Source organism: Aspergillus sclerotioniger, assembly GCF_003184525.1.
Source record: "Aspergillus sclerotioniger CBS 115572 chromosome Unknown BO94scaffold_23, whole genome shotgun sequence".
In the NCBI taxonomy this organism is placed as follows: Eukaryota; Fungi; Ascomycota; class Eurotiomycetes; order Eurotiales; family Aspergillaceae; genus Aspergillus; species Aspergillus sclerotioniger.
In genome coordinates, this window is record NW_020291013.1 from 26,956 (window position 1) to 50,209 (window position 23,254).

At 51.7% G+C, this 23,254-nt stretch overlaps 7 protein-coding genes across 7 annotated transcripts; 5 read left to right on the plus strand and 2 right to left on the minus strand.

The window, feature by feature from the left end:
• The first annotated feature begins 300 nt into the window (after positions 1-300).
• pld3 (phospholipase D) lies at positions 301-6,315 on the plus strand. The gene is made up of 4 exons (XM_025605887.1): positions 301-543; positions 625-6,030; positions 6,097-6,165; positions 6,220-6,315. The coding sequence occupies exons 2-4, from the start codon at positions 626-628 to the stop codon at positions 6,224-6,226; spliced, it is 5,481 nt and encodes a 1,826-aa protein (XP_025464909.1). The 5' UTR covers positions 301-543; position 625; the 3' UTR covers positions 6,227-6,315.
• A 408-nt stretch (positions 6,316-6,723) lies between these two features.
• BO94DRAFT_548450 (uncharacterized protein) lies at positions 6,724-8,304 on the minus strand (the record flags this gene model as incomplete). The annotated part of the gene is made up of 1 exon (XM_025613401.1): positions 6,724-8,304. One exon carries the CDS (start codon positions 8,302-8,304, stop codon positions 6,724-6,726), a length of 1,581 nt encoding a protein of 526 aa, XP_025464910.1.
• Positions 8,305-10,476: 2,172 nt separating this feature from the next.
• On the plus strand, positions 10,477-13,829 carry orlA (putative alpha,alpha-trehalose-phosphate synthase subunit Tps2). The gene is made up of 3 exons (XM_025605886.1): positions 10,477-11,148; positions 11,206-13,450; positions 13,568-13,829. The coding sequence occupies exons 1-3, from the start codon at positions 10,723-10,725 to the stop codon at positions 13,735-13,737; spliced, it is 2,841 nt and encodes a 946-aa protein (XP_025464911.1). The 5' UTR covers positions 10,477-10,722; the 3' UTR covers positions 13,738-13,829.
• A 557-nt stretch (positions 13,830-14,386) lies between these two features.
• BO94DRAFT_587925 (uncharacterized protein) lies at positions 14,387-15,754 on the plus strand (the record flags this gene model as incomplete). The annotated part of the gene is made up of 5 exons (XM_025615863.1): positions 14,387-14,458; positions 14,512-14,718; positions 14,771-14,967; positions 15,038-15,081; positions 15,177-15,754. 5 exons carry the CDS (start codon positions 14,387-14,389, stop codon positions 15,752-15,754), a joined length of 1,098 nt encoding a protein of 365 aa, XP_025464912.1.
• A 1,039-nt stretch (positions 15,755-16,793) lies between these two features.
• Positions 16,794-18,948, plus strand: BO94DRAFT_163545 (putative MFS monocarboxylate transporter). The gene has a single exon (XM_025605885.1). The coding sequence runs from the start codon at positions 17,131-17,133 to the stop codon at positions 18,592-18,594; it is 1,464 nt and encodes a 487-aa protein (XP_025464913.1). The 5' UTR covers positions 16,794-17,130; the 3' UTR covers positions 18,595-18,948.
• Positions 18,949-19,014: 66 nt separating this feature from the next.
• On the plus strand, positions 19,015-20,161 carry BO94DRAFT_537352 (PDGFA associated 1 family protein). The gene has a single exon (XM_025612247.1). The coding sequence runs from the start codon at positions 19,343-19,345 to the stop codon at positions 19,970-19,972; it is 630 nt and encodes a 209-aa protein (XP_025464914.1). The 5' UTR covers positions 19,015-19,342; the 3' UTR covers positions 19,973-20,161.
• Positions 20,162-20,307: 146 nt separating this feature from the next.
• BO94DRAFT_537353 (unc-50 family protein) lies at positions 20,308-21,924 on the minus strand. The gene is made up of 4 exons (XM_025612248.1): positions 21,746-21,924; positions 21,523-21,626; positions 21,023-21,360; positions 20,308-20,956 (listed from the first exon to the last, which is right to left on the minus strand). The coding sequence occupies exons 1-4, from the start codon at positions 21,853-21,855 to the stop codon at positions 20,645-20,647; spliced, it is 864 nt and encodes a 287-aa protein (XP_025464915.1). The 5' UTR covers positions 21,856-21,924; the 3' UTR covers positions 20,308-20,644.
• Between the last annotated feature and the right edge of the window lie 1,330 nt (positions 21,925-23,254).

The window sequence follows — 23,254 nt, forward strand, 5'->3', positions numbered from 1 at the left end:
TGGTAGAACTCAGGCCTCCCGTTCCAAGAACTACCACCACGTAATCGGTACCTAAGTTAAGTACTCCCCAAGGTACATTAAGCAAGATAGGTAGGGAGGGACCCCTTAGGTTGTCGCGTTCTTCTTTTTTTACCCTTCTTTCCCCCATCCCAAGTCTCCATTACTCTGGAGCTCTATATCGGTGATTGAACCGAGGCACCGTCAATGCAGAGCGAACCCCGTTCCATCGCCCCATCAAGTCGAACAGCTCTCGCGATCGACCCCTTTACTTCGTCCAAGCCCGACTGCGCCAAAGCGGGCCTTCCGTCTCCAGTCGACCTGCGATTCTTCTATGGGGCGGACTCCACCGCGGCTAGGCATTGTCGCTGCTAACTCAACGCTCCTTTCACGTCCTCCTCTATCTACCTACTCCGTACTATCCCCTTAATAACTACTGGTTGTCGTCGATCAGTCTCTTCCGTCCCGGCTTCCGTGCGGTATAGAATGAATGTCCATCTAATTGAGATCCAAAGCGGGTTCTAACAGGATCTTCCCGATCCGCATGTACGCCGTTATCCCCCGCTCTTCTCCCACCCCTGAAAACTATCTCGCCTGTCCACTAACATTGCTTCCCCCCCCAACTAGCATGACCGATTATACAGTCAATCCTTTAGAAGTGAGAGGCTCTGAAAACACTCCCAATCGCTATTATTCGAGACAACCCGAACCGATGTCGTTAGACAGCCCGGAGCTGTCATCGCCGCTTCCGTCCCCGTCTTTGACAAGGGAAGACGCCGACAGAGCGGATGTAGCAAATGAAGGGGAGGATCAGGTGGATGGTACGCAGATTACAAGAGGAGTGAGAGGGACCCATCACGAAGCAAAGGGAAAGTCGCGTGCAGAACACGCCAGCGGTTCTTGGGAGGAGGAAATGGGGAATATCAGTCGCCCCGGCAAACCAGCCTCATTAAGCCTTCGACAGCCAAATGACGCAACGGTGAACCAGCAACATCCCGGAAGCCGAAAGTCACAGACTCCAATTCTGGGATCCTCTGCTTCGCCTCGCCGCCCAAGCGTGCAATTTACTCAAGACACTCCCGATGTCGACACTGCCAACCAATCTCAATCAAGACCCCCGTCTGTTAAAGGCGATGAGGTGGATTTGGGCCTTAAAGGGAAACAATCTTTACTTACGAAGTTGAAGTCCTTCGCAGCCTCGCCGTCGTTCACTTCCCACACTCGCTCAGCCAGTGGTGCAACTCTGAGCGATTTCAGAACTACGAACAATGACATGGCTACTCCTGGCTCAGAGAGGGGGGAGTTCCGCTTCCCGAATACCCTGGAAGAGGAGGGGAGCGATATTGATGCCGACGCCGAGGAGAGTGCAGGGGAACAACGCGCCCGCCAGCAGAAGAAGAAAAAGAAGCAGCCACGTCGGCGGCAGCAGGACGACTCGATGCCTCCAACGCAGCCAAATACACCCAAAGTCACGAGTCGACCGTCGTTTCATCTCCCAAGCTCGTTTGCTCCCTTCGAAAACTATCGCCCGAATTTTTTTCCACGAAGGGGCAGTACCGGTGATTTTACACACCAACATCGCGAAGGTGTCTCGGAGGACGAAGGTCGCGATCGTTTGAACAAGGATACTACGTGGAGACGGAGAAGCGCTTGGCTTGCCAATGCCCGGGGGCTTACCTACAGCGGACGCCAACTGGAAACGCAAGCAAATCCAGAGGAGAGAAGACCGAGCAACCTTAGACGGCTGACTGGTTTAGCTGGACCATCTGACAATGCAGAAGGGATAGCACCTCCGTGGCGGCGTCACCGAACTGACCGTGGCTCTAGTCTCAGTGCTCAAAGATGGCGGCAGATAAAGGCGGGTCTCAAGTTGATTGGACAGCGACGCAAGGTGGACAATACAGTAGACCATGCAAAATCGGCAGAACTGTTGGCCGAGTTGACCTCCGGGGTGCCGGCCGCCTTGATACTGGCTAGCATGTTTCAGCGGGATGAGCACGGCAGCAAGCGGATTCCCATCCTCCTCGAGCAGCTTAAAGTGCGTGTCACCGATAGCAAGATTGACTCCCATTCCGGGGACCGCCATCTCGTCTTCCGTATCGAGCTTGAGTACGGTAGTGGTATGACACGGATGAAATGGGTTATTTACCGAACCTTAAGGGATTTTGCGAATATCCACCTAAAGTACAAGCTGCATTTTGGAACCCAAAAGTACATTCAACTGCGAAACACCGAAGGCGGGCAGAACCTTCCGCGCTTTCCTCGAAGCGCGTTTCCCTATCTTCGAGGCGTGCGCGGGCTGGAAAGTGACATGGAGGATGAAGAAGATGACGGTGGCTATGAGACAGCAGCAGAAGCCACTAGTGGTAACGAGCGGGCTGGGAAGAAGCCGCAGCAAGCGCATCGCCGTTCGTCGGGTGGCTTATCTCGGAGACAGTCAAACGCAACGAACCCTGAAGCGGAGGGTGCTGCTGGAGCCTCGGGACCTACGGAAGCAGGGCAAGCAAGTAAAAAAGAGAGCTATCCAGAGAGGCAGCGGAAAAAGCTTGAGTCCTATTTGCAGAAGTTGATTCGATTCCTTATATTCAAGCCCGATAGTAATCGCCTGTGTAAGTTCCTGGAACTGTCGGCCCTTGGTGTTCGTCTTGCAGCCGAAGGTAGCTATCATGGCAAGGAAGGCTTTCTGGTCATTCAGTCATCTAAGGGTCTTGATTTCCGGCGGGCATTGACTCCAGGCATGGTGAAAAAGCGACACTCTCCCAAATGGTTCCTTGTCAGACACAGTTATGTTGTCTGTGTCGACTCCCCAGAGGAGATGAACATTTACGATGTGTTCTTGGTGGACCCGTTCTTCAAACTCCAAACCCAGAAGGTCAGCTTAAGAAATCAGAAGGCGAAGGATTTTGCCAAATCAGCGACGGAGTCAGCCAGACACCCACAACATCATACGTTGCGTCTTGAGAACTCGGAGCGCAGGCTTAGACTGCTGGCCAGAAATGAGCGTCAGCTCCATCAGTTCGAAGACTCTATCCGATTCATGGTCAACAACACCCCGTGGGCAAGACCGAACCGGTTTGACAGTTACGCCCCGGTGCGACACAAGTGTTTCGCACAGTGGCTGGTGGATGCGCGCGATCATATGTGGGTTGTATCACGGGCGATCAACCAAGCGAAGGATGTCATCTACATTCATGACTGGTGGCTGAGTCCCGAGCTCTACATGCGTCGACCTGCAGCCATCAGCCAGAAATGGCGTCTGGATCGCCTCCTTCAACGGAAGGCCCGTGAAGGTGTGAAGATCTTCGTCATCATGTATCGGAACATCAACTCCGCCATTCCCATTGATTCGGAGTACTCCAAGTTTTCTCTTCTGGATCTCCATCCAAACGTCTTCGTGCAGAGGTCGCCGAACCAGTTCCGACAGAACACCTTCTTCTGGGCGCACCATGAAAAGCTTTGCATCATCGATCATACCCTGGCTTTCGTAGGAGGAATTGATTTGTGCTTCGGGCGCTGGGATACGCCACAGCATCTCCTCACGGACGACAAACCCACCGGGTTTGAGACACCAGATGGGCCGAAAGATGCGGATCATTGCCAGCTCTGGCCCGGAAAGGACTACTCGAACCCTCGGGTGCAAGACTTCTACGACCTCGACAAGCCCTACGAGGAGATGTACGATCGCAATGTGGTCCCAAGAATGCCCTGGCATGACATCTCCATGCATGTAGTCGGCCAACCGGCTCGGGACCTCACTCGCCATTTCGTCCAACGATGGAACTACATCTTGCGACAGCGGAAGCCCACTCGTCCCACGCCGTTCCTACTACCCCCGCCGGATTTTGAACCAGCCGACCTTGAAGCCCTCGGTCTCGATGGTACCTGCGAAGTGCAGATCCTCCGGTCCAGTAGCATGTGGTCGACTGGTACACCGGACATTACGGAGCATAGCATAATGAACGCCTATGTGAAGTTGATTGAGGAGTCGGACCACTTCGTGTACATTGAGAACCAGTTCTTCGTTAGCACTTGCGAGATCGATGGTAGGAAAATCGAAAACTCGATCGGCGATGCTCTCGTGGAACGGATCACCCGGGCTGCAAAGAACAAGGAAGCGTGGCGGGCTGTAATCGTCATTCCACTGATGCCGGGGTTCCAGAACACCGTGGACAGTGAAGGTGGAACGAGTGTACGTCTGATAATGATGTGCCAGTATCGCAGCATTTGCCGTGGTGAGACGTCCATCTTCGGCCGGCTACGGGCGTTGGGGATCGAACCCGAAGACTACATCCAGTTCTTCAGTCTTCGAACCTGGGGCAAGATCGGTCCTCAGAAGCAGCTGGTCACCGAGCAGCTTTACATCCATGCCAAGTGCATGGTCGTGGATGACCGAGCCGCTATTATTGGGTCCGCAAACATCAACGAACGCTCAATGCTGGGGTCTCGAGACTCAGAGGTTGCAGCGGTCGTACGTGATACCGACATGATATGGTCCTCCATGAACGGTCGCCCTTACCTCGTGGGACGATTCCCACACACCCTCCGCATGCGCCTCATGAGAGAGCATCTCGGCATTGATGTCGATGAGCTGATGGAGCACTCCATGGCGACGGAGGAAGAGCTCCGCAGGATTGAAATCGCCGAAGAAGGGTCCAAACCCCCCGAAAGCCAGCTCGACTCGGAATCTCTTATGCTTGAGAAAAAGGACGAGAGGGACATGATTGAGCGTCGGCACCGCCTTCAAGACGAGTTCCTCTCCCGGTCTGAAGACATGCATAGTTTCAACCATGACGTTGACTGGGAACAGGGAAACAATCCAAACCTCAAGTCGAATCGAAAGCTCACTGCCGATCCGAGAGTGACCTCCAATGCCGAGCACAAGAAGGATGTGGACGGCTTTGGCCCAGACAATCTTACCACGGCCCAGGGGGCTGGACTGGGCGATGCCCGCGATTCTGAGTTCATGGGCGCGAAGACAGAGGTCTTGATCTCTCCTATTGCATCGGAAGGCAAGGGCACTATTCAACAGCCGAAACACCCATTCCAACGCAATGCCCATCGAGAAAACGCCGCCGGCGATAAAGAAGCTAAGCCGACTTTAAAAAATATCCTTGATGAGCAGGGCAACGAGGCGATGCCGGTCGTGGAGGGGCTGCCAACTGTTCGTCATCCGGCACTGGCGTCGGAACAGGAGATTGAGAGTAACAATAGCGGTAACCTGGTGGCATCGCGGGATAAACATGACCCTGTTAAGTCAGCGCATCTGTTTGCCCCAGATTTGAAGCATATCTTTATCGACAAAGATTGTATGCGGGACCCTGTGATCGACTGTTTCTATCTGGATACCTGGCAGGCTGTTGCGGATAAGAACACCAAAGTCTACCGGAGTGTCTTCCGCTGCATGCCAGACAGTGAAGTGAAATCGTGGAAAGAGTACAAAGAGTATGCCGCTTATGCAGATCACTTTGCCGAAATGCAGAACCAACACAGTGCCAAAGCATTCCAGCCCCCCGGCCAGAGGCAAACTGGGCCACCAGGGACAGGAGCTAGCGTTGCTGGAGCAGCAGCTGGGCTCAAGCACAACCTATCGGTGCATGTTCAGAGTACTGATGGACAACAGAAGGAACAGTCACCCGTGGAACGGAGCGAGCCCCGGGTTGCAGAATCGGGTCAAACTACAGACGCGCAACATCCTGAACTCGCCAACCCTGAAGGTCTGCTGCCATTAAACGAGAAATCCACGACGAAGGTGGCAGATGGGACGGCAGCGGGGAATTTGCCGAATGGACGACATGAAGAAAGTGGCTCGTCCGGCGAGGATCTGGAGAGACAGCGCTCTGATCCTCCGCTCGTCGATTATTCCGAGGCCTTGAATCGGAATGCCACCGGCCAGTCTCGACGTCGCAGACGAAGAGCGACGACGCTCGGCTCGAAGCGGGAGTTCCATGCGACCGATGAGGTAATGGACAAACAACGGGCAGAAGAACTCTTGAATCATGTACAGGGACATTTAATTCTGTGGCCCTATGACTGGTACGTAATTCGCTGCGTTGTGCGGTTGGCATCATTCGGCGGCTACTGACTCTATGACCTATCTAGGCTTGAGAAAGAGGAACAGGGCGGAAACTGGCTTTATACACTGGATCAGATCTCTCCGCTGGAAATCTAGTAAGTCCATGCCCGCAATTTGGTGCGACTGCATCATATTCTAACCTTCAATAGCAACTAAACCTATATCCACCTGTACACTGTCCACTCGGATCCCTTCTTTCCCTTGTTCCGCACTTGACACGGCAGACTTCTCTGGACTCGACGTAACTAAACACGGTCCTCTCAGCTCCCCCCTCTGGTCGACATCTCCCTATTTCCTGGGCTTACGTTATCATCCAAGCCTCTCCTGTAGTTGATGTTACTTTGGTCCTTCCCCAAGCATGAATGGTTGGCCGCTTCGGGTGGCCTTTGTCAGCCTCTGCATAGCAAGCGGGCGTTTTTATCTGGGCTTTTCTTCTTTCTGTTTCATTTTCTCGATATCACTCAATGCCTTACTGATCCTGGTGTTCTCGCGCGTGTCGGCAGCATCGGGCGTTAATAGACTTGGATGTTGATTATTCTTTCGGGGAAGTCTATATATAGGGCCACCGGGGACAAGGGCCAGTCTATGATGTTTGTGCCCGAGAAAATGAAAACTCTAGCCCAGGATCCATGATCTAAACCAAATGCCGTATTTTACGTATTCGTCCCCCCTCCCAACGCGAGTCGGCTGCGTACATCGTTGAAATCATCGAAGTTGGCTTGCAGGACACGACTCAGCACACTGCAATCTGGATCAACCGGCATGCACCTCTCCCACATGTCGAGAGCCGTTCTGAGACGCTTGCAGGTGCCCGCCAACGCGGACTGTAGAGCCATGGTCTCGATACAAAAACGGCCTAGGTCGTCCATATAGTTGGTGGGGTTCTGCAAGCATAGCCGTGTAGCCGCAACCCTGTTGCCTCTGGTTGCGGCAGTTCTCTTCAGGTTAATTATAGCTCTTTGGCCACGCAGATGGGCAGGGATATCGTCCAGGCCGTACATGCGGCTGGCTGTTTTGATGGTGTCTGCATCGAAGAAACCCGGAGGGTCGACGGAGATACCGGTCGTCGTGAGATCGACTTGGGTGCCGTACATTTGCAAAAAAGCAAGGAGCGTCTCTCCTAAACTATCGGTTTGTCGGAACCGGCCGTGGCTCATCTTCAAAAAGGCCACGACAAGCATGACAAGTGCCTCGGATCTGACGGACGATGCGTGCCGGCCATACACACCTTGAGTTTCGAGGATAAGTCGTGTAGCCATGTAGAGAGGCCGAAGCGACGGGTACTCGGCACAATAATCCTTGATATACTCGATTATTGGGGGTGTACCTTCACCACAATAGAAGCGAAGCCGGAGACCCGTACGGGTATCGATAGCTGTGATGGAGTCCAGCTCTGTTGATTGGTAAATGCGGTGGCCAAAAGATGGGCATTTCCGGAGTGCCTGTTCAACATCGCGTAGCAGGCTCCTATGTTGACCCAGGGCCTTGGGGCGCGTGGCGCTTGGCTTTCGAATATTTTCAACGGATCGTACCGAGTCAGGGACGGGCAGAAGAAGGTCTAGATCGGAGTGACTCATGGCCAACCCGGTTCGCCATGACCCGATGATAAAGGGAGGATGGGGCACGGTGCCTTCAAGACGACGGGTAACGTCCGCGGCAATCGTATATACCTGCTCCTCCTCTGGTGGGGTGGGCATGAGGTATTTCTCAAGTGCGCAGATCTCGGCATCCAGCTGCGAGAGGCCATCACTGAAGGGCCGGTCGAAATCCAAGTCTTCTAACCACGGCGATTGGTTTGATCGGCCTGTTTTGGGGTCGGAACACCACTGTATGGATCGATGTGGGACAGTGTGTTGGAAGGAATGGGAGAGTTGGTTGGGTTTCGGAATGGAGCGAGGTTTCCTTTTGGGGCTTCTCGGGGTCGAGGGAGGCGTGGAAGTTACATCTGCGGTCGGCAAATCGCCGGATGAGCCATCGCTCTTTGTCACATCCTCTAGGGTGTCATCGTGATCTGCCTTGTATGGTATCCTGCGGATTAGACTGGCTCGGTTCAAGGACCGATGCGCCTCAAGGGTTTTCTGCAGGCTATTTTTGAAGATTGCTGAACCCTTGGAGCTTGAGGAGGTTTTGTGGAAGCATCGCGCCTGAGACAGAAATACAACAGAGCGGTTCAGACGAGAAGAAACTGATGTGGAAGAGAAGGAATGGCGTTTCGAGGGACAAAGGGTGCGCATGACCGCGCATTCAGCAAGGCAATGAAGGCATTGCGGATGAAGCGTTGCAACCCGGGGCATAAACCGGACAGGGAAAGATTCACGGTATGGCAGGACTAATTGGCGCAGGCCTGGAACAGACTAGATCGACGAGAATCGCCGGGGTCAATAATTACTCGGGGAGAATCGGACAGACGGAGACGTTGAGGTCGAGGAATAATGTCAATCCTGAATCCAGATGCCAGATGTCAGGTGATGTTGCACTACACGTGACCATGGGCCGTGATCTGGCCAGCCCTAGGTAGGTTTTCACATGTCACACCCCCCTGCCGGAGGACGATCTGGAATCTCGATCCTCGAATCTCCAATCTCGCATCTCGACCTCTTCCTTTCTTCTTCCTCCGTAGTTGGACGGAGGCGAGATTTTCATTCATTCTTTTTGTTTTTCGCCCTGCGGCTGACATTTCCGGTGGACCCGACGGCATATGATTCATTATCGGGGCAGTCAAGTCGTCAGGAAACAAATTGGGTGATCTCCGGCTACATGCCAGCTCTGGATCCCTGCAATGTGCTCATTATTCATGGTCTCGTCGATGCCACCAGGAGGTTTATTCTCCCAACCGATCAGGCATTCTTGCAATGCACTAGGCCCAACTTCCCGGGATATTGTCTAGTAGCTTGCCAACGGACTGACATGGTTGTCTACCTAACTTCCTCTACCCAAGATTACTACTCCTGTAACTAGCCGTACCCTGTAGATGGTGGTAGAGAGAGAGAGAGAGAGAGAGAGAGAGAGAGAGAGAGAGAGAGAGAGAGAGAGAGAGTTCAACTAGTTGTCAATAATTATCAGCGGTCAATTCAGTTCCGAACTGCAGCTCGGATCATGACGTATGGGGGATGGCGGGGAACGGAGCCGGCCATCAATTGCTTTCTTCGGTGAACAATAATAACAACAACAACATCATCATCATTATTATTACTATGTATCATCACCCCCCACCACCACGACGGAGTACTTACCTACCTACCACTTAACCACTACTATTCACTACCTATCCACTATCCTCGATCCACCATCCATCATGACTCAACCGGTTTCCTTGCGGAACTTGGATGGATGGCTTTCCTCCCCTTTCCCACTGGATCGAACTGCCCAGTCGCAGTCCTCCTGATCCCCTCTCTGGCGCTATAATCCCCACCCGTTATATGCTTTCTTTTTCCTTCCACCTCTCCATCCGCCGCGCCTGGAACGTCTTGGGCCTATCGCTCCCCATCTCTCCCGCGACCCTTTCTCTGCCTCTCTCTCCCCTTCTGCGTCCTTCTATCTCGACCCGTGCATGAGGGATTGGTTGTTTATAAGCCTACCCTGCCGACGGACCCCCGACCAGCTGATGACAGGCTTGCCCGCTTGCATACCTGTTTGATTGCGCTATTGGGGTGATTGGTTACTATTCCGGGATTGTTTGGGAAGGGCTCCGGACCAGCGGTGGTGGCTCTGGTAGTTGAGATAATTTCCCGCCGACTCTGCAGACGCCTACCGGCCTATCTCCCTACCAACTACCTAGGGCTACTTATCTCTCTCGCATCTCGGGAGAGGAGGGGTTTTTTTTTAGATCGGATCTGTAACAAATTGCCTTTTTTATTTCTGGTGGTGGGTGCTGCCTTTTACTGCTACTATCTCTTTACTTTCTTCCTTCTTGTTCATCATCAACCCCACCACCATCATCATCATCATCATCATCATCATCATCATCTTCATCATTCCCGCCTTCACCGCCTCCCGGCTCCGACGCCTCTCTGGTTGTGGTTCTGGCTCTGGCTCTGCTTTGCCGGTGGTGACTACCCCTCATTACTATTATTGAAACGCTTCTTTCCCATTTCTTCCCCCCTCCATCGGTCAACCAGACACTCTCTCGCGCGCGCTCTGTCGGAGAGATTGATTGCATTGCCCGAGTCCATCTTCTACTTCTGCACCGGATCTGCCTTCTTACAGTGCCCACTTTTCCACCTATGGCCTAGTTCGCCTTCTTTTGGCCGGCCATTTCCCTGTTCCAACCCCACCAAAACTCCAGACCTCCCAGGTACTCCGTCTCCAGCTTATCTCCCTCCTTCCCAAGTCCCCCCCCCTCTCTAATCTACGTCGAGATACCTCAACGCTTCCTCCCCTCCGGCCCCTCCGTCCCTCAAACCAGAGTACTTTATCGTTCCCCTTTCAAAACCTGACGTGTTTCCCCCCTCCTCCCTTCTTCCAAAAAAAAAAAAGAAGAAGAAATCAAAAGGAGAAGAAAAAAAAAACTAAATAACCACCAGAGCATTAAAAGGCAGAAGAATAATGTTTTCATTTAACTGACCCTGGATTTTCCCAGATTGACTGCGGACTGGTCCTGTTCTGACCGGCACATACCTCTCTGACTCCTCTTCGCCGTATCCGTTTCCGTCATGGCCACCGAACAGTGGACTGCCGCCGTGCCCGATGGTCAGCCCAATCCGGGTCCCATTGGATCTGGCGTGAATGTGCTGGGGGAGGATGCATTTTTGAATGCCTCAAATGCCACCCCGGACCTGCGTGGTGAACAGGCACAGCCCTCCATTCTCCCTGATGCTCCTTCCTACTTTTCTGAATCCCCTGGGAATCACGCCTCGCCGGCCCCTCTAACTGTTACTTCCCCCACCACCCCAGCACAGGCAGCCAAGGACGCGAAGTCGGGCGTTGAGTTGTTGCGTCGTTTGAGCCTGAGAGGGACCCCCACCATGTTGGACACCGACCCCCGAGAACAATACCCCAGCCTCCGTCTTACCGGCCGAGTCATCAGCGCTGCGTTCTGTATCCCATACAAGCTTTATCTTCATCCTGGGTCCGACTGGGTAAGCCTCCCTCCACTTGGGGTCGATAAGAAACGTGACTGACCGATTGCCTCGTAGGATCTCAAACCCCGTCCAGGAACTTCGGCTCTATTTGATTCTTTGGCGTATCTTGGTTCTGATGAATCGAGATGGTCCCATACCCTCGTTGGCTGGACTGGCGAGGTCGAACCGGCCCATGAGACAACGAAGCCTTTGCAGCAAATCCCCATCAACACGAGTGCCAAGCTGCCGGCCACCCTCAACGGCTCGGCCCTACCCCTCAACAAAGCCGCAGCACCCGTGCCCGTAGATGCCAGCCAACGCCAGCCAAGTCACCCCCTTCTGGAAGGGTTCAGAGTGGACCAAGAGGACCGAGCACGGCTGGATACGCAGCTGAGTTCCAGCCGCTACGGTAAGATCGTCCCCGTCTGGTTGACAGGCGAATCCGAAGTCCCTGACGACACGGTTTTCTTGGATGATCAAGGGAGCTGGAGGCGTTACGCGGAGAGGGAGCTATACCCCCTCCTTCATTACAAGCAGCACGGTCCCACAGATGGCAAATCGGAACGCAAGTGGTGGGCCGACTACGTCCGTATGAATCGTCTCTTCGCAGACCGGATTGCCCAGGAATACAAGGAAGGGGACATTGTCTGGATCCACGATTACCACCTATTTCTGTTGCCCAGCATGTTGCGCCAACGCATTCCCAACGTATACATTGGCTTCTTCCTGCATGCTCCATTTCCTAGCAGTGAGTTCATGCGTTGTCTAGCCAAGCGCAAAGAGGTGCTCACGGGGGTCTTGGGTGCAAACATGATCGGCTTCCAAACTTTTTCGTATTCTCGCCACTTCTCCTCATGCTGCACTCGTGTCCTTGGCTTCGATTCCAACTCAGCCGGTGTTGACGCGTACGGCGCTCATGTGGCCGTTGACGTCTTCCCTATTGGAATCGATACCAACATGATCCAGAAACTAGCCTTCGGATCCACCGAGATTGAGAAGGCTGTCTTGGGTATCCGCAAACTCTATGAGGGGAAAAAGATCATCGTCGGCCGTGATCGACTGGACAGTGTCCGCGGGGTTGCTCAGAAGCTACAATCCTTCGAAGTGTTTCTGGAGCGGTATCCGGAATGGCGTGACAAAGTCGTCCTTATTCAGGTTACCAGCCCAACTAGCGTCGACGAGCAGAAGGAAGAGAACAAGATCGCCAGTCAAATCTCTAACTTGGTCTCCACCATCAATGGCCGATTCGGGTCATTGAGTTTCGCACCCGTCAAATACTACCCCCAATACCTTTCCCCGATTGAGTACTTCGCACTTCTGCGTGTTGCTGACGTGGGGCTCATTACGACGGTCCGGGACGGTATGAACACGACAAGTCTGGAGTACATTATCTGCCAACAGAATAACTTTGGCCCCTTGATTCTTTCCGAGTTCTCTGGAACAGCGGGTACCCTGTCCAGTGCCATTCACATCAACCCATGGGATACCGTCGGAGTTGCGGGTGCCATTAACAAAGCCCTAACAATGTCCCCTGAGGAGAAGATATCGCAGCACCAGAAGCTTTACAAGCATGTTACTGCCAACACAGTCTCGTCCTGGTCAAAGCAATTTGTCACACGTCTCCTCACTAACCTGTCGTCGTTCGACCAGTCGGTGGCAACGCCAGCACTCGATCGAGCTAAGCTAGTGAGGCAGTATCGTCGGGCTCGGAAGAGGCTGTTCATGTTCGATTATGATGGCACTCTCACCCCGATCGTAAAAGACCCACAAGCTGCTATTCCGTCGGATCGTGTCCTACGGACCATCAAGAGCCTTGCCGCAGATCCCCGGAATGCTGTTTGGATCATCAGTGGACGTGACCAAGCTTTCTTGGATGAGTGGATGGGCCACATCCCAGAACTCGGACTGAGTGCAGAGCATGGGTGTTTTATCCGCAAGCCGCACTCCGATGACTGGGAGAACCTCGCTGAACGGAGTAATATGGGCTGGCAGAAGGAGGTCATGGAAACGTTCCAGCACTTCACCGAACGGACGCAGGGCTCTTTCATTGAGAGAAAACGAGTAGCCCTGACTTGGCACTATCGCCGGGCAGACCCCGAGTACGGGGCATTTCAGGCCCGCGAGTGTCGGAAGCAGCTCGAAGACACCGTCGGCAAGAGATGGGAAGTTGAAGTCATGGCCGGCAAAGCCAATCTCGAGGTACGGCCGACGTTCGTCAATAAGGGATTCATCGCAACTCGCCTGGTCAATGAGTACGGAACGGGGCCTGGGAAGGCCCCTGAGTTTATCTTCTGCTCTGGAGATGACTTTACCGATGAAGGTAAACTCCCCTTTACCCGCAGAGCATTTCCTTGCCCTCTTAGTCGTGACACCCAACACTGTCCCGGTTGTTACGTTTTCTTAACTGGCTAACGTGGTTCCTTTTCTTTCACTGCAGACATGTTTCGTGCCCTGCAAAAGTTCGACCTGCCGCAAGATCACGTCTACTCGGTCACCGTCGGCGCGAGCTCGAAGCAGACGGCTGCCAGTTGGCATCTCCTGGAACCGGCGGACGTGATTGAGACCGTCTCGATGCTCAACAGTAGCTCGTGCTCCCAGGAGTATTGAGGTCCGGTCCTTGCTCTCTGATGCTGAAGCGGGACAGGTTCCTACCGCAACCGCCCGGTTTTCGATTTATCTCATGTCATTATTGATATATATTTCATTATTCTGTTCCGGGCGTAGAGGTGATGCAGTGGCGGCGGCTATTTGTTAGAGGGCGTCACGAAGCGGGTGCGAATTCGGCATTGGCATGAGCTTCAGTATTGGATTCTGGGGGACCGTTCAGCCATTAGCGAGAGTCCGACATGGGGGTTCTTCCTTCCGTTTCTTTGCGACCTTGATTTCGAAATTTGATTCCAGCATGATTGCGTTACGCGTGCGCGACGCAGAGCATGGGTGCCTGTTTATTGTTCTTTTAGTTGACTATATAGACGGGTCGACGAAGCTTGGCCGATGCCCTCCCTGGTTGTAATATGTTAGACGAGAATAGAAAATAACAGGTTACCGGGCATGGCCAGAGGAGACGTGATCTCCCCCCTTCCTTCATGAGTTGACTTGATCCCGACGGGTCTAAGGTCGTTGCTGCTCTAGCAGGACGGCGGTCCCGATGCTACCTACTATTAATTAGTGACGATTCTCTGACTTCTTGACATCCCCTCCCCCCTGCGCGCGCCCTGTCATCGTTGGGTTTCGGCACTACTATTTTTTTCTAACCATGCACTCGCTGTCGGTGTTCCTTTGTTCCTCTTCTGGTCTGCCCTTGTCCACCCCAAGCACATTCATGAGCGTGCCCATCCCCATTACCCTCCCCAGCCCCAGCCCACCACCGATCCCAGCCAGGTTGCAGGCCGGGTATTTGACTATGTTGTCGCTGGCGGTGGTCTGACGGGTCTTAAAATTGCTGGTCGTCTGATGGAGACATCGCCTGCTACCGTGCTCGTTATCGAGGCCGGCTACTTCGATTCGGACCGAGGAGCCTTCATTACGAACCTTACGGAGTATGCCAAAGCATTTGACTCATCCCTTGACCAAGCCTATAAACTGTTCGTTTAGCCGTCAATAACCGCACGGAGCTGATCCATTCGGGAAACGGACTTAGGGGCTCAACTCCTGGGAGACAGTCTTTGGCAACAAGGGTTGGAACTGGGGCACGCTGAGTCGGTATATAAAAAGAGCCGAGCGAGCCTGGCTGATCCGCCAAAAGAAGCAATCGAACCTCTATATATTGACTGTGTTGGGACAGTCTTTGTTCCGTCTGTTCTCCAGATGCCAGCGGTATATCGTTTTGGTCTACTGGTATGAACGTGACAACTGGATAGATGGTCGGGAAAGTGTTGATCACGAAAGCTGACCACAATGTTCCTAGGGTAGTTGGTATCGAGTTTGGCACTCACAATAAGCATAAATATGGTTCCTACTAGGCGGGTGGTTCTGCTGGCAGGGGGGGTCATTGTTCGGTGGGCATCCAGCAAATCGTTGATCGCCCTGTTAGACTGAATCTCCAGGACCAGGCCAGAACTCATGTGCAATTCCTACGGCGGAAGCCGGTGCGGGCCAAGGACAGGCCATCCACTTTGCAACATTCAACGACACATTTGGCAATTATAGCCAACAAGCTCACCAACATTTGCAGCCGGAGAATCTTCGACGATGGGCCGATGCGACAGTCACCCAAGGCAGCGAGCAGGTGCCCCAGACCCAATACGAGACCTATCGCCGGTGGCTGACCGAGGATGTCGTTTCCTATTCCGAGGTTCTTCTCGACACTAATGGTCAGATAGACATCACTGCAAGGTCCCTCCTCCCCTTCACCCGGGGTTCTGTGCACACCCTGGACCGGGACCCGTACCTCCGCTGGATAGCCTACGATTCACCATACCTCTTGAATTATCTGGACAGCTTGGAGCAGGCAGCTGCAACCAAGTTGGCACGGAAATTATTCCGTGAAGACGCCATGAGCCGGGTGTATGGCGTGGAACGATTGCGCGTGGTGGATGCGTCGCTGGCACCAACGCAACTGTCGTCGCATCGATGTCCGTTCTTTATGGCGTGGCGAAGAATATTACGGAAGATATTTTGGTGAACTACATGCGAGGGAACATTTGGGAGGATGCTCCGAACTGGTATAGCTGGCTTGAGTCAATGCATTGTGGGAATGGACAATACCGCCGAGATGGCATGCTCTCGGTAAGACATGGTATATAGGTAACATTCTCCTTTTATTTTTATTTTTATTTTCATTTTCGTTTTTTTTTCTCTTGAAAACCCAGGCGATGAGGAGACGCAGGAGGTAGTATAATAAATAAATAACTTCTTAGTAGTTTAGGCATGACGCATGGAGATTGGAACGAGCCCTATGGAGTATACTACTATTGATTGTATACTACTGTAGGACGGACATAGATACGGTATGGGACACGGCCGGACCGTATCGGCAGGTATTCTCAGCCCCCCCTCCCCCCTCCCCTCTCTCTCTCTCTCTCTCTCTCTCTCTCTCTCTCTCTGTGTGTGTGTGTGTGTGTGTGTGTGTGTGTGTGTGTGCACTTGTCCATCACCGGCCAGTCATACAGGGATGACTATCGCAGAATCAATCAGATTCCGACTCGAGCTGGTAATGGCAGCCAGGTCAATTGAGTCCACCCAGCAGGCCAGACAGGGATCCATAGTCCCCTCCGCAGTGGTGGTGGAGATAGTATCCACTCCATCCCATCGTCCCAGCGCAATCTGGGGTATGCCTCAGACCATGACCATGTCACCACTCACCACTCACCATGGTGCACAGTGACGAGGGGGCTTCCCCCTTAGCCTTTGCCCGTTGGACCCAGCCTGATCGTCATTCTTCAGCTGATTCGGCACGATACTGCCGGCCCTACCAGCCATCATGGCGGTTGCTTTCGGTCTTCTTTGCGAACCGCCAGAGCCCCAGCGTTTTCCCGAGTGCTACTACTTGCCGGCGTGACTCATGGCGTTGTTTCTGTCGTCCCTCTTTCCATTTACCCAAAGTGTTTTTATTCTTATTTTTTCAGCGCGGAATCCAAATGGTCCTGGGTAAGAGGACAGGTTTCTCAACGTTCTACAATTACGACCGATGCTGTGCGCTGGACGCTCCTTGAGTCATACGCACACGTCCGTTTTGCTTGATCGATCAATCCAAGACCTGGGGGATTAATGCATATTCCCTAGTGCCCGATTCTTGGGCCCTCTCTATTTCAACATCTGATCCTCACTCCTCGGTCTTTCGACACACTTTCACCCCGAGGGTCTGCTTCCATATTTCAGAGTGTCCTCATCACCCTACCCGGTTCTGTCAAGCCGTCTAATCGAAGCGCGAAGGGGCTTACTCTTCACGCAACTGGTCTGTCTTCGATCTACCAGGCAACACCAGCCTAACTACTCAATATACAAGAGAGCTTTACCGAATTCGTCATCCCTCAACTCCCGCGTAGATTTTCGCTCAAAATGGCGACTAATCCGTCGTTTGCTACTCAACCACACTTCCCTTTTTCTGCGGACGATGAAAAGGGCTGTTCCAATAGGGTTGCAAATGATCTTGCCCCTGGTCAGTTTCTTCCCCTGGGAAACAACAAGGGCAATGAAGAAATAGGTCTCAGTCATGGAGGAAAGAATGAGCTGTCTAAAGCCCCTACCAATGCCAGTCACGTTGGCACACTGGCCACCAGAACCTTGACCCTTGTCCGCACCAGGGAGTCTGGAAAGGACCTGGGACCTTCCCCCGATGGAGGCTTCAAGGCGTGGTCACAAGTAGCCCTGGCGCATTTTGTCATTTTCAACACTTGGGGTTACATCAACAGCTTTGGTGTCTTTCAAACTTATTATACCGAAGCACTCGGACGAACGCCGTCCGACATCTCTTGGGTAGGGAGTATCCAGATCTTCTTACTTTTCTTCATCGGGACTTTCTCTGGTCGCGCCACAGATGCTGGGTATTTCAAAGCCGTCTTGACCCTGGGGGCTGCTCTAGAGATATCCTGCATCTTCATGACCTCTCTCTGCACGAAGTACTGGCAGCTGTTCCTGGCTCAGGGCATTGGTCAGGGTATCGGCTGCGGGCTCATGTTCTGTCCGACTATTGCGCTCATTCCTACGTACTTTACCAAGTACCGCGCCATTGCGATTGGGATTACGGCTTCGGGTTCCGCCACCGGAGGCCTGGTTTTCCCAGCAGTCGTTATGCGACTGCTGCCTCGAATTGGGTATGGGTGGACGATGCGAACTTTGGGATTCATATCCTTAGCGACGTTGATTCCCTGCCTAGTTTTTCTCCAGCAAAGACTGCCTCCGCGCCGCAGCGGGCCCCTAGTCGAGTGGGGGGCGTTCAAGGAAGTCCCCTATGCTCTATTCGCTCTGGGTATGTTCCTCAACTTCTGGGGCATCTATGTGGGGTTCTTCTATATCGGTAGCTTCGCGCGTGACATCATCAGAGTTTCCAACTCGACCTCGATTGATGTCCTCCTGGTCATGAATGGAATCGGACTGTTAGGCCGGTTGATCCCCAACCTGATGGCCGACCGGTACACAGGCCCCTTGAACATGCTGATCCCGTTCAGCCTGGTGACGGGGATTGTGGCGTTCTGCTGGGCAGCGGTCAAGAGTTACAACGAGCTGTATGCCTTTAGTGCGTTCTACGGACTGGCTGCCGCGGGGATCCAGTCGCTCTTCCCTGCAACCTTGAGTACGCTCACCACCGACCTGAAGAAGACGGGCGTGCGAATGGGCATGGTGCTCAGTGTGGTAGCTGTCGCGGCCCTCATTGGCACACCAATCGCTGGGGCGTTGGTAGATCGAGATGATGGACAATATCTGTATGCGCAGATGTTCATGGGCAGTGCTATTCTGGCTGGGACCTTGACATTGATTGCGGCGCGAGTGACGAAGCAGGGGCTGGTCTGGCAACGCGTTTGAGGGCATGGGACAGGAATCCGGGGCGGGAATATGGGGTATAAGACTGAGACTCGGAGCTGAAGATATAAACCATCTACTATCTAGTAGTTGTTGGAATAGTCCTTGCGCAGTAGAGGCGAATAAGCCAATGACAGACCGCGTCTTAGTCAGGCCCTGCCCTCCCCGCCTGCTCTGGGCAACTGGCGGCGTGACTCAACCCCCTTCTTCTCTTTCTTCGTCTTCCTCTTCGTCATCTACTACTACGAGTAAATTTCCTGGTCGACCTTGCCCTTGCGGTGTCGGAGATTCTGGGCGGTGCCGCTGGTTTGTTTTCTCCCCCGCTTCGGTCCCTCCAAACGCCCTCAGCTGGTTTCAGTGGCTTGGAACCACAAACCTTCCGCCTCGGAGAAGAGACCCTTCTTTCTAGAAAACCCGCTTCCAAAGCGTTTGCCATCTCCTGCGTTCTCCTTCAACCGTCTTCCGCAATTCATACCATGGCACCCCGCGGCCGCGGAAAGTTCTCCAAGCCCTCGCGAGGAGGTATGTGAGCGGCACGGCCGCTGGTCCACAAGCACGAAGAAACTCAACTAACGACATCCACACGCACAGGCGGGAAAAGGTTCAGTCGGGACACCCAGCCTGTGGACAAAGATGGCAACCCTGTTGGTCTGTGGAGGGTAAGCATGCCCGGTTTCTCACCTGACTGTTCGAATCAACCTGAATCCCACCTTAACCCAACCGCCACCGCAACCAGGAACCCGACGATGCCATGCCCTCCTCATCACAAGAAGACGCATCTTCAGAATCGGAATCCGACGAATCCTCCGATGAGGAGAGACCTGGCCCCTCCGCCGTCTCACCCCCGACGGTCGCCACCGAAATGACGCGCGAGGAACGTCGCGCTGCCGCCAAAGCCAAGAAGCAAGCTGCGCAAGCAAGACGGCTACAAACCGCCGCACAGCCGGGCGATTTGCCCCCCTCCGACTCGGAGGGATCCGACAAGGAGGACGAGAACGACGACAATGAGGAGGATGAAGACCTCCCTGCCAACCCGAACCATACGACGAAATCTCGCTCCCAGCTGAGCGGTACCACCGACGACGCGGCACAGCCCGAGGGCGGGGATCTCTCGCAGCTCTCACGCCGAGAGCGCGAGGCGATCGAGGCGCAGCAGGCTCGGGAGCGGTACATGAAACTCCACGCGGAGGGGAAGACGGACGAGGCGCGGGCGGATCTGGCGCGGTTGGCACTCGTCAGGGAACGGCGCGAGGCAGACCGGCTTCGTAAAGAGGCCGAGAAGGAGGAGAAGGCTGAATTGGCGAAACAAAGGGCCGCCGAGTTGCAGGTCAAGTTGCAGGCCGCCAAGGGGAAGAAAAAAGGAGGTGCGAAGAAGAAATAAACTACAGAATAATGCCTCTTCCCTTTATCCTTTGATCCGTATATCATATACCATATCATATACCATGTCATCATATCATCATATCTAACAGTTCTTATATCGTGTTTCGGGTAGCGATTGAAGGGATGAGGAATTGTGCTTTTTTGTTGTCTGCTTTTCTCCCTTGATGCATGTGCAATTGGATTGAAGGATTACTTTTTTTTTTTTTTTTTTTTTTTTTTTTTGTTTTGCTTCGTGAGGCTCTTGGGTGAGGCTGTGATGGTGAGGTTGGACATACTTGCATGGTTGTCTACCGAAATGTCACGACAGATAAGTTTACATGATAAGCGACAGTGCTGGGGTAGATCTGGAAATCTGTATAGGAGCTATATAACCAGCTATGCTGTACAGTATACAACATTGTCTTTGTCATCTGCCCGAGCTTGGAGGCAGAGTACAGAAGAGATGAACAGTAAACCCGGATGCAACGACATTATGCTCCTTGAACCCATTCCGTTGACACAACATACGATTCATACCAAAAAGTCACCATATACACCGGCGCCAGAACGAAGCGGAAAATGGAAGAAAAAAGCTGGATTCCGGATGCATCATAGATGGTCACGACGGGTGCAGGAACGCCGTGGTTGACATGTTCCAGCACCACACGATTATGCTATGCTGCCGAGGTGATCATGCACCCCAGAAAAGACCTTCCACCCCCCCTCCTTGCATCACGACGCTCCATCCCGCAATCAGACTGACCAGCCACAGGACCACGAACGCCAGAATGGGGAGCAAGAGGAGCTCCGTGTTGTGTAGAAACGGGAGCGCGTTGTATCCGAGGAAGGTGATGTAGGTGTAGTACGTTAGCGCAGACAGGTAGAGAGTGTTTCCGAGGAAGGTGGCGAGGAAGTTGCTCGGGCTGCGCGTGAGAAGCGGGAGGAGCAGGAACTGGACAACGTAGAGATGTAGATACAGAGGGAAGAACGCCCGATTCGATACCTAAGACAAGTCGTTAACTGACGCCGCTCTTCTTGTGTTCATTGCCTCAAGGTAGATGCTACTTACATCGAAGCAGTATCCAAACTCCAACTGGTCCTTTTCTCCGGGTTGTGTGAAGAGGCCTTGCGCCGCGCCGCGCCTCCGTCCGCGACCGCCTCTGAATCCTGCCAGGGAAGCGGCCACGCCGTCGGGACCGAACAGCCGTGGGATCACAAAGTATCCAACTGTGGAGACCAAAAGGGAGGAGCCGATGAAGTGGAGGAAGATGAATAGTAGAGAGAGCCGGACGATAGCTCCGAAGGACGGCGCATAAGCGAGACCCCAGGCGAGGGCTGTGAGGAGGAGGAAGAAAGATAGTAGGTAGGTAAACGAGGGGTCAGGGCGGTGCCAGGTGTTTTTCGTTTCTAGACAATGCATCTTAGTATGGGGATTGTGGGTTGTTGGTAACAGGCCGGGGAAGCGGGCGATGATGGAATTGCGCGGTAGTTGGGCAACATACGTTTCTACAATTCGGGCATGGGGTCAGCATAATCGCACGCGGGCCATCTGGCAGCTTCCCATCGCACTCACATGGTAGTAGATCGACTTGAAGACCTTCTTCGGCGCAATCAACAGCGATGTCATCTCCCAGATGGCCATCTCGAAGTCCATCTGCGGGAACTTGAACAGTCTGAAACAAAGCCAGGGGCGTCAGCAGCAGGTTCATGAAGGTCTTGGAGGTCTTGGAGGCCCCATCGGATAAGCGCATCATAGAGCCCTCGCCGTCCAGAGGGGCAGGATGAGGCGTACCTCTTGAAGAATCGCGGAATCCGGATACTAGATCCGCGGCTGGCTGGGGTGGTGCCGCCGAAGCTGGACGGACTGGCATGTTGGCGGGGGACGGATATGTGAGGGTTCATCTTCAGTGAGCGTGAGCGGGTGAGAGCCCCCGGGCTTAGGACATGGGAGAAAGAAGGGGGGGGGGGGGGATATCATGTATAGGGTGGCCAAATGCCACCGGGAGTCAAGAGTTTCAAGCTGGTTCCTGAGGGAGCGTCATGGATTGGATGCATCTTCATCATTGCTAGTATTCGGTGGCCCGTCGAGGTGGTTGCAGGTCGCTCGGGTCCGTTTTTTCGGTCACGCGGTCCGCTACTAGTTAGTAAGCAGTTTTAGTCACGTGATGTTCAAGCAAGCTGTTATCTATTAACACTGTAAATTTCAGATTATATTATCTCTTTTAATATTCTTATATCCTACTACTACTATATATAATCCCTCTTCTTTAATTAATTAATATAACTGTTCTGAAGTCAAATATTAGTAATATTATTTATTAAACTATTTATTATTATTTAATTAATTCTGACATAAAATATTAATAATATCTCAGAAAAGTAAGTAATAAATATCTAGAGCTTTCTAAATATAAATAAATAAGCTTACTTTTCTTATTTTTAACTATCTATTAGATATTTATTAAATAATTAAGAACTATCTATATACTGTTTTTAACTGTTTATTAATAACTTTTAAACTACTTAAAATAAAGAGTATAAATATAAAATTTATTATAAAAAAGCTTTCTACTGGATACCAGACTGCAGTAAGACTATAATAAATTTTTTCATTAATTATAAACTAGTTACTAACTACTTCATAACTACTTTGATAACAGTTTTTTCAAATTAATGATATATATATCTATTTATAAAGTTATAAGAATACAGTTCTTAAATCTGAAAATTATAATAAATATACTAGCTAAGCTAAGATTAATATTACAGTTAATATATATTTAATAACTAGTTTAAAGCTACTTTAAAATACTTATTAATTACTTCAAAATAATATAAAAGTCTCTTTACTAATATTAAGCCTGATACTACTACTATATATATTAAAAAATCTATAATTTTATTTTATCTTAAATTAATATTAATATTCTTTTACTTTTAAATTAAGATTTTAATCTTCTTTTTCTACCGCGCAATAAAAAAAAGAGAGATAAGTAATTTTTTAATATTTCAAACTACATTTAGGATATCTACTAATTACTTAGCTATATTTAATTAATATATAATATAAAATAATTAAATTTAGTAATTCTATACCCTGCAAGTCTTGCTTTAATAAATCTAATTATTACTATAATATTAATAAATATAATAATATTTTTTAATTATAAAAATATTTATTTCTAAATTTAATCTTTTATAGATCTGTTTATTTAAATACTTTTAAACTACTTTTTAAATACTTTTTAACTATTAAAAAAATCAAGATTTTTTTTAATAGAAGATACAAATGATAATTTAA